General features: G+C 42.8%; 1 protein-coding gene across 1 annotated transcript in view; it reads left to right on the top strand.

The window, feature by feature from the left end:
* The window catches only part of LOC116523631 (phosphatase and actin regulator 1), a 64,635-nt gene that overhangs the window by 33,482 nt on the left and 17,872 nt on the right, over positions 1-13,281 (top strand). Inside the window, exons 6-7 of the mRNA XM_032238744.1 lie at positions 779-935; positions 11,349-11,404. Of these exons, the coding sequence (XP_032094635.1) occupies positions 779-935; positions 11,349-11,404 (213 nt within the window). The remainder of the gene's footprint in view (positions 1-778; positions 936-11,348; positions 11,405-13,281) is intronic.

The following is a 13,281-nucleotide window of genomic DNA, read 5'->3' as shown; positions in this document are numbered from 1 at the left end:
AGGACAAGCAATTTTATATTTATTTTGTTCTTTATTTATTACATTTTTACACCACCCATGTTACCGGAATGAATCTGGGCAGTTTACAACAAAGCAGTAAAACAATGTAAACACATATGTAAAAGGAGAGGTTAAAAAGGGAGTTGAATCAAAATGTACAAGGTAAAAGTGGAATTCAGTTAAAAACTCAAAAGGCTAAAAAGTTATTTGTATTATTGCAAATTGTGCCTTTCTACCATTACAGGCGTTCTTTCAAGGGAATATCAGTTCCTTGAACTTAGGATCCTGTGCCAGGGAGGATAGCTTTAATCCCATTTTTTTCTTTCACATAATGCTTCCTCCCAATTATGGTTGTTTTCCTTATAGTGGCCTATCAGTTCTGCTGCTCTTTTCTACCCTGGAGATGGCAAGAGCAAAAAGCCTTGGGCCTGGATAAAGAGCCGCCTTGCTAGCTGAGACTGGAACCTTGAAATCACTTCCACATGCACATTTGTCTCACATGCAAAATAATCCACTTTGCATTCATGGAGGGTTGAGATAACATTATATTCAGCAGGGAAACATTCACCTTCACAAGAGAGCACACTAAAGAGAGGAAATGCTTTTGAAATGGGCATTCAATATTCAAAGTTCCATATTTGAAGTTTCCGCAAGGGTGGGTAGAGATCTTAAAAACAGATTTTCATTTTATTTTGTTTTAAACAAAAAGAAATGCAAAAGCAATGCTCCTGTGCCTGCACTGCAGCAGTTAAACGGAATGCAATTCTCTCTTTCCAAGGCTCGCTGGCAATGAAAGTTTGCAGGAAAGATTCTTTAGCGATCAAGTTGAGCAACAGGCCATCCAAGCGAGAGCTGGAGGAGAAGAACATCCTCCCCGTGCAGACAGATGAGGAGCGGCTGGAACTCAGGCAGCAGATTGGCACCAAATTGACAAGGTAGGAAAAATTGTCTTTCTTCCCAGCACCAACAAGCATGAAATAAAGCTGAGCCGAGGTGGCGCAGTGGTTAAATGCAGCACTGCAGGCTACTTCAGCTGACTGCAGTTCTGCAGTTCGGCTGTTCAAATCTCACCAGCTCAGGGTTGACTCAGCCTTCCATCCTTCCGAGGTGGGTGAAATGAGGACCCGGATTGTTGTTGGGGGCAATTATGCTGACTCTGTAAACCGCTTAGAGAGGGCTGAAAGCCCTATGAAGTGGTATGTAAGTCTAACTACTATTGCTATTGCTGTTGCTATGTTACAAATACAGGTAGCCCACGTGTTACAACAGTAACATTTAGTGACCACAGTTGCAACCGCATTGAAAAAAATTGATTTATGACCATTTTTCACACTTGTGACAGTTGCAGCGTCCCCATGGTCACGTGATCAAAATCCAAGTGCTTGGCCAATGGCACGTATTTATGACCATTGCAGTGTCCTGGGGTCACCTGATCATCTTTTGCGACCTTCTGACAAGCAAAGTCAATGGGGAATCCAGATTGATTGAACTACCATCTAACTAACTTGACTCCTGCAGTGATTCGCTTAACAACTATAGCAACAAAGGTCATTAAAATGGGGGGGGGGAACTCCGTTAACAAATGTCTCACTTAGCAATGGGAATTTTGGGCTCCCATTTACAGTCATAAGTCGAGGACTTACTTGTATAGTTTTCAAACAACCCTGTACTTCTGCACTGCACCGATCACAGAATTGAACTTTGCACCTTCCCAGATGCCAGGAAGCAAAAAGCAAAGGTTCTCTCAACTGAACCTCGAGAGAGGTTTAGAGACAAGGGGTTTGTTAGGTCAGTTTGCTAAGCTGAGTCTAGTAATAGGACAAGACAATAATGTAGACACGATTGCTTCAGATTCCTCCAATGGGCAAGGCGGAAATGATCTTGCGTTGGGCTATTGCTGTATCTCACTTCTATTTTCATAGAAGACAGGGCTTAAACATGATCAAAAATGGACTCTCTAGTACAGTGATGGCTAACTTTTTTTCCTTGGGTGCCGGATGAATGCCCCAGGGGTGGGTTCCTGCCAGTTCTAACCTCTTCTATAGAAGAGGTTCCACATATCTACAGTGCCGTTTAGAACCAGTTCCAGCTCCCTTCCCCCGCCCGTCCGCCCATCATCAAGATGAAGAGCGAGAGGAGGAATTCTGGGAGTTGAAGTCCACAAGTCTTAAAGCTGTCAAGTTTGAACACCCCTGTGGTGTTTTTTTTCTAAAGGGTTAGGGGTGCAAGGGTCTTGTAACTTGACAGATTTAAGACTTGCATGTTTCAAATGCCAGAGTTTCTGAGCCAACATTTTGGTTGCTAAGCATTGTTAAGTGAGTTTCACCACATTTTATAAGTTGGCCACGCCCACCCAATCACATGACTGCCAAGCCACTCCCACTCCATCACATGGCTGGCAAGTCACTCCCACTTTGTCACATGGCTGGCAAGCCACTCCCACACAGCAGGCCACACCTACAGAAGAGGTTCTAAAAAATTTTGAAACCCACCACTGGAGTGCCCACACCCATAATGCAATGCCTCCGGTGCACACCCGACCCCCCTGCACACGCCCCCCATGCATGCAGCACAACCCCCATGCCCCATTTTGATCTTATGGGGCCTCCCTGAAGCTGTTTCAGGTGTTATGTCTCCCTTGTATGCAGCTTTATTTATCTTTAGCATTCATCTACATTGTTTTGTGATGCATTTCCTACCTCTCTAGGATTTACCTCTATCTGCTTCTGTTAGGCACTTCCTGTTCCTGTTATGTGTATATATTTATATTATGGACGGCTTGTATAGCGTTTTAACTACATTTTGATTAAACTAGTTGAAACAGAAGCCTCCTGGAACCAAAAACAGGGTGCCGGCGGGGGTACTCCCCCCGTGGCCCAGTTTTTGGCCCCACGAGGCTTCAGGGAGCCCTGCTAGGCCCAAAACACAGAGCAGGAGGCGCTCCCCCTGCTGCCCATGCATGCGCACGTGCCCCCACCCACCCCGCGCATGCACACGGATCTCCCGCATGTGCAGCACAGACCCAAAACTCAGGTGGCTGGCGGGAGGTGCATGCATGGTGAAGCTGAGTTGGGCGATGGCTGGCGTGCCCACAGAGAGGGCTCCATGCGTCACCTGTGGCATGCGTGTCATAGGTTCGCCATCACGGCTCTAGTGTGATAGACATGAAATGCTATCTGAGTAATTGGCTGGGGTGAATAGTTAGCCAGACAAACCGCCACTGCTGGAGAGGGAGGCTGACCTCTGATTTTTTGGGGAGATAAGTATCAAAAACATTTCGTTTTTAGGTCAGCTTCAGTGCTGGCTTTCCTACTTCTCAAAGAGATAAAGCATTTGGCGGATAAACTATAGTTTGCTGTATATGCTTCAGTTCTATTCCATTTTTCTTCCAGGATGATGAGAAGCCCTCTAGCAGAAGTTAAAGAGTCGTCTTTAGTAATCAGTTTTGGCCTGGATTTAAGGCAGTTAAATCTCATTTGCGTCTCGAGGGGGGACAGCCTGTCTTCCAAATTCGGAAGGAGATTTGAAGTGCATTCAGTGACTCAGAGCATCTCTCTCAGAAATTTAATTTGTGTGGCTTTCAGAAGACTTGGATCTTTATATTGCAAATCTGTGAGTCACCATGGAGGAGATTTTTCACCTTGACTTTAGGGGTGTTTTAGCAGCAGGCACAAAATTGTCTCCCATCACTGCTGCCAAATGCAGAATTACATTACCTATATTACAGGCCCACTAGAAGTAGCCTTTATTTGTGTTAGGTAAGCTCCCCGTTGGGAGAGCGAGTGCGTTCAGAGAAGCGTTGTGAGAGTGGTGTTGGAGAACACACAAACCAGCATACAGAGACACTGCAGTTTAAATAGGCTTTTACTTTCGTGGAAATAGAGGTATCAGAGTCCATCAAACAGCCCAAGTCATACATGGATAAGATAGTCAGCCATCAACATCTTTCAGTTAAGGGATAATCCAAATAACATAGTCCATAAACATACAAACAGTCCGGTACACAAAGTTTGCTAGCAGTTGCAAAACTTACAATAGCTCACGCTGATCACTATACGGCACTTCTAACAGTCAGCTTCCAAACACTCAGATCAGATCAGCATCTAACAGTGATTCTGATTCCATCTTATGGCCGATTGAGGCAACAGCAACCAATCACATTTTACAGCATGATTTAAAGAAACAGGTACAGCATTGTTACATAATTTATGTATTGCCAACCCAACCATTAGAATTATATTCCTAACAATTTGTTTCCTCCACAATGCAAAAGATTGAAAAATGACACACACACACACACACACACACACACACACACACACACACACAGATCACTAAAAGCCTTCATTTGTTCTACAGATAGTCCTCGAGTTATGATTGGACGTTTAGTGGCTATTTTTATCCCCTCAAAAATACTTATGATCTGATATCTGACAAATCCCCTCCGCCGCACTCATAACGCTGCATTTATGGACATCTCCAGCGTCCCCTCATCACATAACTGAGGTTTATGACATTTTTGACAAAAATAGATATTTACCTCTGGGTTTAGGCAAAAACGCTCCATAGCAGACTGTTCTGATCCCCCCCTTCTCCATCCAGGAACGAAAGCCGAGACAAACATAAATGAGAATGTTGTTTAATCAGTCCAGACTCTCGTTGGCTGCAAGCCACATAAACAAAGAGATAAGCACTCCGGCAGCAAGTCCTACAAAACTTGGCAGCAATGCAAACAAACTCTGGCAGCAATCCAGCCTGTCAAGTTTGTTTCCTGTTAATCCTTAACATTGACTTCTGCAGAAAGGCGTGGCACAAGCAGTCTCTTTTATAATCAGGAGAGGATCTTAATGAGCATCAGCTGAGCATAATCACCTGCAGTGATTACGCAGGTATTCTTGACACCAAGTAGCCCTTTGATGGCGTGCATCCAGGAACAACTCACAGGTATTTTCTGGATCACTCTCCCTTGTCTCTTCCCCACTGATCCAAGGCTCAGGCGCCACCTGGTGGCCAACCAGTCTCTCTGTGCCCTGCTCAGAGTCGGAACCCTGTCCAGGGTCTTCTGCCTCCTTCAGGACCGACTTATAAGACCCCTCGCTGTCGGAGTCTGGTGGCAGCTCCAACGGCTCCTGCTGGGCCACAACAGCAGACAATGAGTTCATTAAATGACAATCATGTTCATTCAAAAATCGTGGGTTTATTAAATGATCTTAGTGATTCATTTAACAACAACCACAAAATAGTCATAAAACAGAGTTGGTCATTTGATGAGCCATTTTTATGACCATCCCAACTTACTACCATAATGGGCAAGTTCCATCACAGTCATACATCAAGGACTGCTTGTATGAGAGTATTTATCTAGTTACAACTGTCAAGTGTTTTAGAGAAGCTCCTGTTTTTGTTTTGGCTTCCCGAATAACAAATTAGGGAGGTGCCAGATAAAGCTTTTTTTTTTAGCCTCAGGTTTTAGAATGAAGAGTCCATTAGTATTAAAGCTGATAAAAATAAAGTTCATGTAAGAAAATGTGTATAGTTTTCATTTTCCTAATATATTTTGCAAGCAGTTTTTCACTATTGGATTTTATATGTTATTAAAAGGAGTACATTGAAACAAAAAGCAATCATCAGTGAATGTAAAGGTTATTTGAGCTTCAGTTTATTTACTGAATCAAAAGTTTTGTATTAAAATGAGGACTGATCAAATTTCTCTCACATCCCCAGGGATGGGTTCCTGCCAATTCCAATCTCTTCTATAGAAGAGGTTCCATAAATCTACAGTGCCATTTAGAACCGGTTCCAGCTCCCTCCCCCCGCCCGTGCGCACATCATCAAGATGAAGAGCGAGAGGAGGAATTCTGGAAGTTGAAGTCCACAAGTCTTAAAGCTGTCAACTTTGAACAAGCACCCCTGGGATTTTTTTTCTAAAGGGTTAGGGGTGCAAGGGTCTTGTAACTTGACAGCTTTAAGACTTGTGCGCTTCAAATGCCAGAGTTTCTGAGCCAACATTTTGGTTGCTAAGCAAGAGCGTTGTTAAGTGAGTTTCACCACATTTTACAAGTTGGCCACACCCACTCAGTCACATGGCTGGCAAGCCACTCCCACCCAGTCACATGGCCAGCAAGCCACTCCCATCCAGTCACATGGCTGGCAAGCCACTCCCACAAAGCAGGCCACACCTTCAGAAGATGTTCTAAAAAAAATTTGAAACCCACCACTGCACATCCCTCATAGGTAAAATCCAGCCAAAGAAAGAACTAATTAGCAATAGCAATAGCAATAGCAGTTAGACTTATATACCGCTTCATAGGGCTTTCAGCCCTCTCTAAGCGGTTTACAGAGTCAGCATATTGCCCCCAACAACAATCCGGGTCCTCATTTTACCCACCTCGGAAGGATGGAAGGCTGAGTCAACCCTGAGCCGGTGAGATTTGAACAGCCGAACTGCAGAACTGCAGTCAGCTGAAGTAGCCTGCAGTGCTGCATTTAACCACTGCGCCACCTTGGCTCTAATTCACCTTGTTTAATTATTTCATTCAATTCTTATGATTGTGTCAAATAAAGCATGCAAAGAGCGTTTGCTGTTCTCTTTGAGAGTTAACCTTTAAAACTGAGAAGGAAACAATTCATGTTGTATTTCCAGTTTCACTTTCAGCCTTTCTGTTGTCATATCACTTCCTTATTTGGCCTCTGGCTGTGGGATTTAAAACAACAATAACAACAACGTGCTCACACATTTAAAGCATACATAACAATCCTGCTACAAGATCCTCAGCTGGTGTAAGGCATTAAGGAGAACAAGATGCCCTACAGGTGTCATTGGTTGGGATTGTAAGTCATTGAAATTCCACTGTCCAAAGTTGGAGGGTTTTTTGTTTTTTGATATCTACTTCCTCCTTCTTTTGGATTCACATTCTCCAGATTTTATACTTCTTACTTCAAGAGATTCTCAAACTCATCTTTAATATATTGCAATCATTCATTCAAAGCTTTTTTTTCATAGAGAATTAGAGTTGGCATACTAAGATAAGGATATCAGAAGTTAAATTCTCACAAGAGTTCTTAGCAGAGTCAAGAAAAAACTAAAAATTATACTCTTCTGAGAAGTTTGAAATGTGAAGTGTTATTGAAAATGTAATAATTTTGCATTACAAATGCAACATTCTAAAGAAAGTCCCTCAAGTCTTAAACAGCCTGCTGATTAAATTAACTACATTAATTCCAGCAGGAACAACAACATTTTGAACATACGACTCCTTGGATAATAATCATACCCATCTGCTTTCAACTAGGACTCTCCATTTTCATAAGAAAACTGATCTAGATATTTTTGAAGAATGTTTTTTATTGCTTTAAGCTCAAAAGAAAGCATTAGTAGAGAGGTTTAAAAAAAAGGCTAAAAGAGTCCCTGCGGATTTTAGTCCACGAGTCATTGTTGACTATAGGGAGTGGTGCTCATCTCCATTTCAAGGCCATTAAGCCAACACTGTCCAAAGACATTTTCCACAGTCATGGGGTCAGCATGACATCACAGAGTGCTGTTACCTTCCCATTAAAGTGGTATCGTATTTTTGGGAGTATAAGATGCACCTTTTTTCCTCAAAAAAGACGCTGAAAAACTTGGTGCGTCTTATCCATCGAATACAGCATTTTTTGCCTCCCGAAGCCCCACCCCTTCACCAAAAGGGTTGTACATACCCTTATGAGGCTTTCAGAGAGCTCCTGGGGGCTGGGGAGGGCAGAAATGAGAAAGAAATGGGCTGTTTTTGCCCCCCCCCCCAGCCCCCAGCCCCCAGCAGCACTCTATAAGCCTCCATAAGACTATGCATGCAATTTTTTTGGCAAAAAACGGGCCCGTTTTTGTGAAAAACAGGACATTTTTTGCTCATTTTTGGCCCCCTCCCCTCCCCAGGAGGACTCTGAAAGCCCCTCCAAGGTTATTCATGATTTTTTTAAAAAAAAACGGGCCCATTTTCGCAAAAACGAGCCGTTTTGGGGAGGTTTGCAGCGTGTAAAAACTCCCCCCCCCTTTTGGAAAGCTCTTTAACTGATTGATGAGAATTACATTGATTAAGTGCTGTGCCAGCAGAAACAAAGTCTTAGGTGCTGCAGATTGTCAGCGATTTCCTTCTCCAGCGCATGGATAAATACACCTGGAAACATCTAGGTACCTACTCCCTCCCTCCCTCCCTCTCTACCTACCTACTGTATTTCTCTCTCTCTCTCTATCCCTCTATCTACCCACTTACCTACCTACTCTCTCTCTCCCTATCTACTGTATTTCTCTCTCCCCCTCTATCTACCTACGTACCTACCTACTCTCACTCTCTCTCTCTCCCTACCTATCTACTGTATTTCTTTCTTTCTCTCTCGCTCTCTCCCTACCTATCTACTGTATTTCTCTCCCTCTCTATTTCTCTCTCTATATCCTTTTATCTACCTACCTAACTACTCTCTCTCCCTCTATCTACCCACTGTATTTCTCTCTTTCTCTCCCTCTCTATCCCTTTATCTACCTAACTACTTTTTTAAAAAAAATAGCCTCTTCAAAACCTTGGTGCATCTTATACTCCAGTGCGTCTTATACCACGAAAAATACAGTATCTATTTATCTACTTGCATTTGAATGCTTTTGAACCACTAGGTTGGCAGAAGCTGGAGTGAGGACAGGAGCTTACCCTCTGTCTTGGTGTTCTGGTCTCAAACCCGGGCTGCTGGCTTTCCAGCCAACAAGCTCAGCATCTTAACCACTGAGCCACTCAATAGAGATAGTGATGGATGAAAGTAAAAAAACAAGGAATTGTTATCACAAACTGGAAGCATATTAGATGGCATAATAACATTGCACTCTCTGAAAAATGCCAGGCCTTGGATGAATTTATTCTGATTATTAAAATGAGGAAGGCCTGAATTTAAAACACAGTAATTATCTAATAATTGTTAAATGTGGGTCTTGTTGGAGTATTGTAGAGTACTGAGTTCTCGCTTAAGGAAAAGGAAAAAGATGCATAAAAAGAACACTGTAGCAATAGCACTTATACACCACTTCACATTGCTTTACAGCCCTCTCTAAGCAGTTGGGGCCTTTTGCCCCCAACAATCTGGGTCCTCGTTTTACTGACTTCAGAAGGATGGAAGGCTGAGTCAACCTTGAGCTGGTCAGGATCGAACTGCAAAACTGCTGGCAGTCGGCAGAAATAGCCTGCAATACTGTGTTCTCACCACTGTGCCACCACCATATAGTTGAAGAAAGAATTTGTATCTGTGTTTGCACAATAGGCGAACCTGTGTTTGTTTTAGTCTTGGCTTTGTTGTTATTGTTAATTAATTGTTTTATTTTTGTGTTTTATTTTATTTACGGTGACAGCTTACGGAGTTGAGATCAGAATTTGCGTTGCTAAGCAAGGCAGTTGTTAGGCGAGTGTCACACCTGGTTTTATGACCTTTTTTGCCATGCATGATTGTTAAGCAAATCACTGTTGTTAAGGGAATCATGTGGTTGTTAAGCAAATCCAACTTCCACCAAGGACTTTGCTTGCCAGAAGCCAGCTGGAAAAGGTCAGGAATAGCAATCACATGACTGCAGGAGACTTGCATCAGTTCTAAACCCATGCCAGTTGCCAGGCACTCAAATCATGTGACAGAGAAGATGCTGCAACATTTGTAAATGCAAAAACTGGTTGTAGGTCACTTTTTTTCAGTTCCATGGAAACGTTGAATGATCACTAAATGAATGCTTGTAAATTGAGAACTCAAATTCAGAAAATAAGTTCAGTCAGTAACCTGGTTAAAAGTTTGGTTACAACCAGAGGTGGGTTCCTACCAGTTCGCACCTATTCGGTAGAACCGGTTCGTCAAATCTACCGAACCGGTTAGAAGAGGTTCCACCAGTGGACCCGGAAAGCAGGCCACACCTACAGAAGAGGTTCCAAATTTTTTTGAAACCCACCACTAACACACACATACACACACTCACACACAGACAGACAGACAGACAGACAGACTCAAAGAAAGGAAGAAAGAAATAAAGAAAAAAGAAAGAAAAAGTGAGAGAGAGATGAAAGAAAAAAGGGACAGAGAGACAAAAGGAAGGAAGGAAGGAAGGAAAGATAGAGAGAGAGAGAGAGAGAACACATGGCCGGCAAGCCACTCCCACCAGGTCACATGGCCGGCAAACCACTCCCACAAAGGAGGCCACACCCACAGAGTAGGTTCGAAAAAAATTTGAAACCCACCACTGGTTACAACCTGGAGAGAGAAAAAAATGATGCAGAGAAATTGGTTACTGGACTGGAATTGGTTCTCCTGTGCTCATAGTACAGTAATATCTCTTGGGTTCTTCTTCAACTACTGTCTACTATAAACTGCTCACTGTTTCTATTGTCAGAAGGCTGTTTGGTGATTTGTTATGTTTATTTGTTAGATTTATATCTCCCCACACACTTGGAACCAGAAGCTCAAGATGGCACACTGAGCACTTTTAACTTCAATAGGCAACAGCCCTGTGAGAGAGGTTGGGTTGAAAAAGAATTGAGAAGATTGAGAATTTCCATAGCTAAGGGTGGACTTGAACTTGGATTTCCCAATCCCTAGTCAGCAACTTAATCACCATACCACACAGGTTCCTCATATTTCTGAGCTAGGAAACAAAAACAATCAGATGTGACTCTATTTACAACATACTCCCAGCTATTAAGAAGTTGCTCAATATTTAGTTTGGTTTAACAGGTCGAAAGGTCTATGTTGAATTGGCAGATTGAAATCCTTGCACAAGATGACCACAACTGCTCACAGCACACAACTTTTTACCTTTACTTTAAGGCAGCCACCCATAATCTGATGACCTTCCTCTTGGCTGAAGATCATCTCATTTCACCTTCTATCCTCCTCCAGGTTTTATTCCAGAATCTGAAGACAGGTTTTTAGATGGAAAGCTTGATCTGAAGAACAAAGGAAAAGTCCTAATCGGAGCATAGTTACTTACCATGCCTGGTAGTTTGGAGGGTCACACAACAATAAAAACACAGAACTGATGTCACACTGATGACAGTCAGGAAGCTAGCATAGAAGGAAGGAAATTAAGTAAAAGAAATCATCCTCATCTAACTCTCCACTGGTTAGCTTGAAGGGGTAATACCTAATATGACACAATCCGTTTGGTTTCCCCTCAGTTGGCAATAAAGGAAAATACAAGTGTTACGTTTTACTCAGTAATATCCGTATCTACATAGGAACAATGTCATTTCCTGAGCTCTCGCATTATCTGTTGAAGAGTGACTCTGGCAAATATTGAAGGCTGGAGGAGGTCCTGATATGGTGAAAAAATTGAAATTGAAATTTTTCTACAGGCGGCTGAGCCAGAGACCGACTGCTGAAGAATTAGAGCAGAGGAATATTCTCAAACGTAAGTAGCTTCAAACTTACATTTAAATTAAGGAAAAATCATACAGTGTAAGTATGCCCCAGGGTAGAACAGTATTTCTCAACCTTTTGGAGTGTGGACTTCAACTCCCAGAATGTTGTCTGGGGAATTATAGAAATGGGAGTCTACACATCTTAAAATTTCCAAGTTGAGAAACATGGCTCTAGGGTGGTAGTCAGGGGTGGGCTGCTAGAAGTCCGCCCAGGTTCAGGAGAATCTGTAGCTAACGTTATGGCCAGTTTGGAGATCCTCCAAACCCACCCCTGGCTGGCCCCGCCCACCCCACTCTGTCCCTCTCGGGAGTCTCCACACGGCCTGTTTTGGATGTGAGGTAAGTACAGGGTCCGCACGAAGGATCAGGGAGCGGGAAAAACAGGCCTTCTGGAAGGCCAGAAACGGGCCCAGGGAAGGCAGTTTTCACCCTCCCAGAGGCTCAAGGAAAGCCTCCAGAGCCTGGGGAAGGGGAAAATGCCCCCCCATGTGGTGCAGGAGGCTGACTAGGCCACACCCACCATGGCCATGCCCTTCCAGCAACCAGGCAAAGAACTCATTGCTGAAATTTTTGAAGCCCACTCCTGGTGGTAGTTCTCAAGCTGTGTGTCAGCGTTCCAAGTCTCATGTAGAATTAAATCAAAGTCCAAGGCAAAATGATCCTTAAAATTCCAATTTAATAAAGCAGACATCTTGGCACTGTGCTATGAAATCCCAATACTGGAAATGACATCAGAATCCCACCCAGTTAAAAGTTCATGATCTTGTCCCCACACCCACAATCCATCACATGGTCCAATCTTCTTCTTCCACGCTGGCATCCACACCCAGCTGCTTCCAGTCCAGGTGTAAAAGTACGGAGACAAAAGATGACCTTGAGCTTCTAGAAAGGAATGAAAACAATACATTCCACAATCCTACTCCTGTCTATTCCCCCCTCCCATCGACTATACTAATGAAACAGCATAATGAAAGAAGAGAAAGTGTGGCAGGCCAAAATTCTAAAAGGAATATAATTGCAGGCCTAACACTGTGGTCTGCAGAGCCCTGAGGGAGCTGCAATATCTTCACAGGGTGTCCATGAAGGTTTGAAGAAATGTTATGATTTAAATGTTAAGTCTTGGGTGTCCATGGCCATGGTCCATGATCCCAAAAGTATTCAAAGGGGGCTCCTGGTGAAGAAAAGATTGAGAAGCACTGCTCTAGGGGATCCATCCAGGATGGAGTTTCCATTCTTCCATTCTTACCCACCTGAGCCAGGCATACATTATGCTCTTGCACTGTTATTATTACCCAAAAGGGATTGCTTATCAAGAAGACATATTTATGTTTTGGTGGTTTAGCCTAAAGTTGAAATGAGAACATACTGAGGTCATCCCAGGATATGCAAATAAAGGTTGACCGTTTTCTCTTTTTCTTTTACCAAAATGTCCTATACAGATTTATTCAGAAATATTCCCCACAGTGGGACCTCAGTGTGTTTACATCTAAGACGCTGTATGGATTTCAACCAAAAATATAATCTAAACTATGCCTGTTGAAAAACGATCCAGTAAAATGCAATGGAGCTAATCCTAGATAAAGATGTAGAGCCTTGGCCAAATATCTCAGAATAGTACGCAAGTCATTCTTGCAGAAATATATAACTACATTTTCATGCACATTTTTTTTAACAGAAAAGCCACCCCGCCCCCCTTATGCTAGAGTTTTCGTTGTACAACCTGAATTAATGATATATCATCCTCAGCAAAACCCATGGTGGCACAAATATATTTGACTTAAAAATAGTTTAAGACACTTAGCTATCAATAATTAAAGAGAGAAAATAGTTTAATTACACTCCTCTTGCTGTAGGACATCAATCTTAA

Source organism: Thamnophis elegans, unplaced genomic scaffold (assembly GCF_009769535.1).
Source record: "Thamnophis elegans isolate rThaEle1 unplaced genomic scaffold, rThaEle1.pri scaffold_76_arrow_ctg1, whole genome shotgun sequence".
NCBI classification, from domain to species: Eukaryota; Metazoa; Chordata; class Lepidosauria; order Squamata; family Colubridae; genus Thamnophis; species Thamnophis elegans.
The sequence above is the reverse complement of the archived record's forward strand: the minus strand, read 5'-3'. Positions and strand labels throughout refer to the sequence as shown.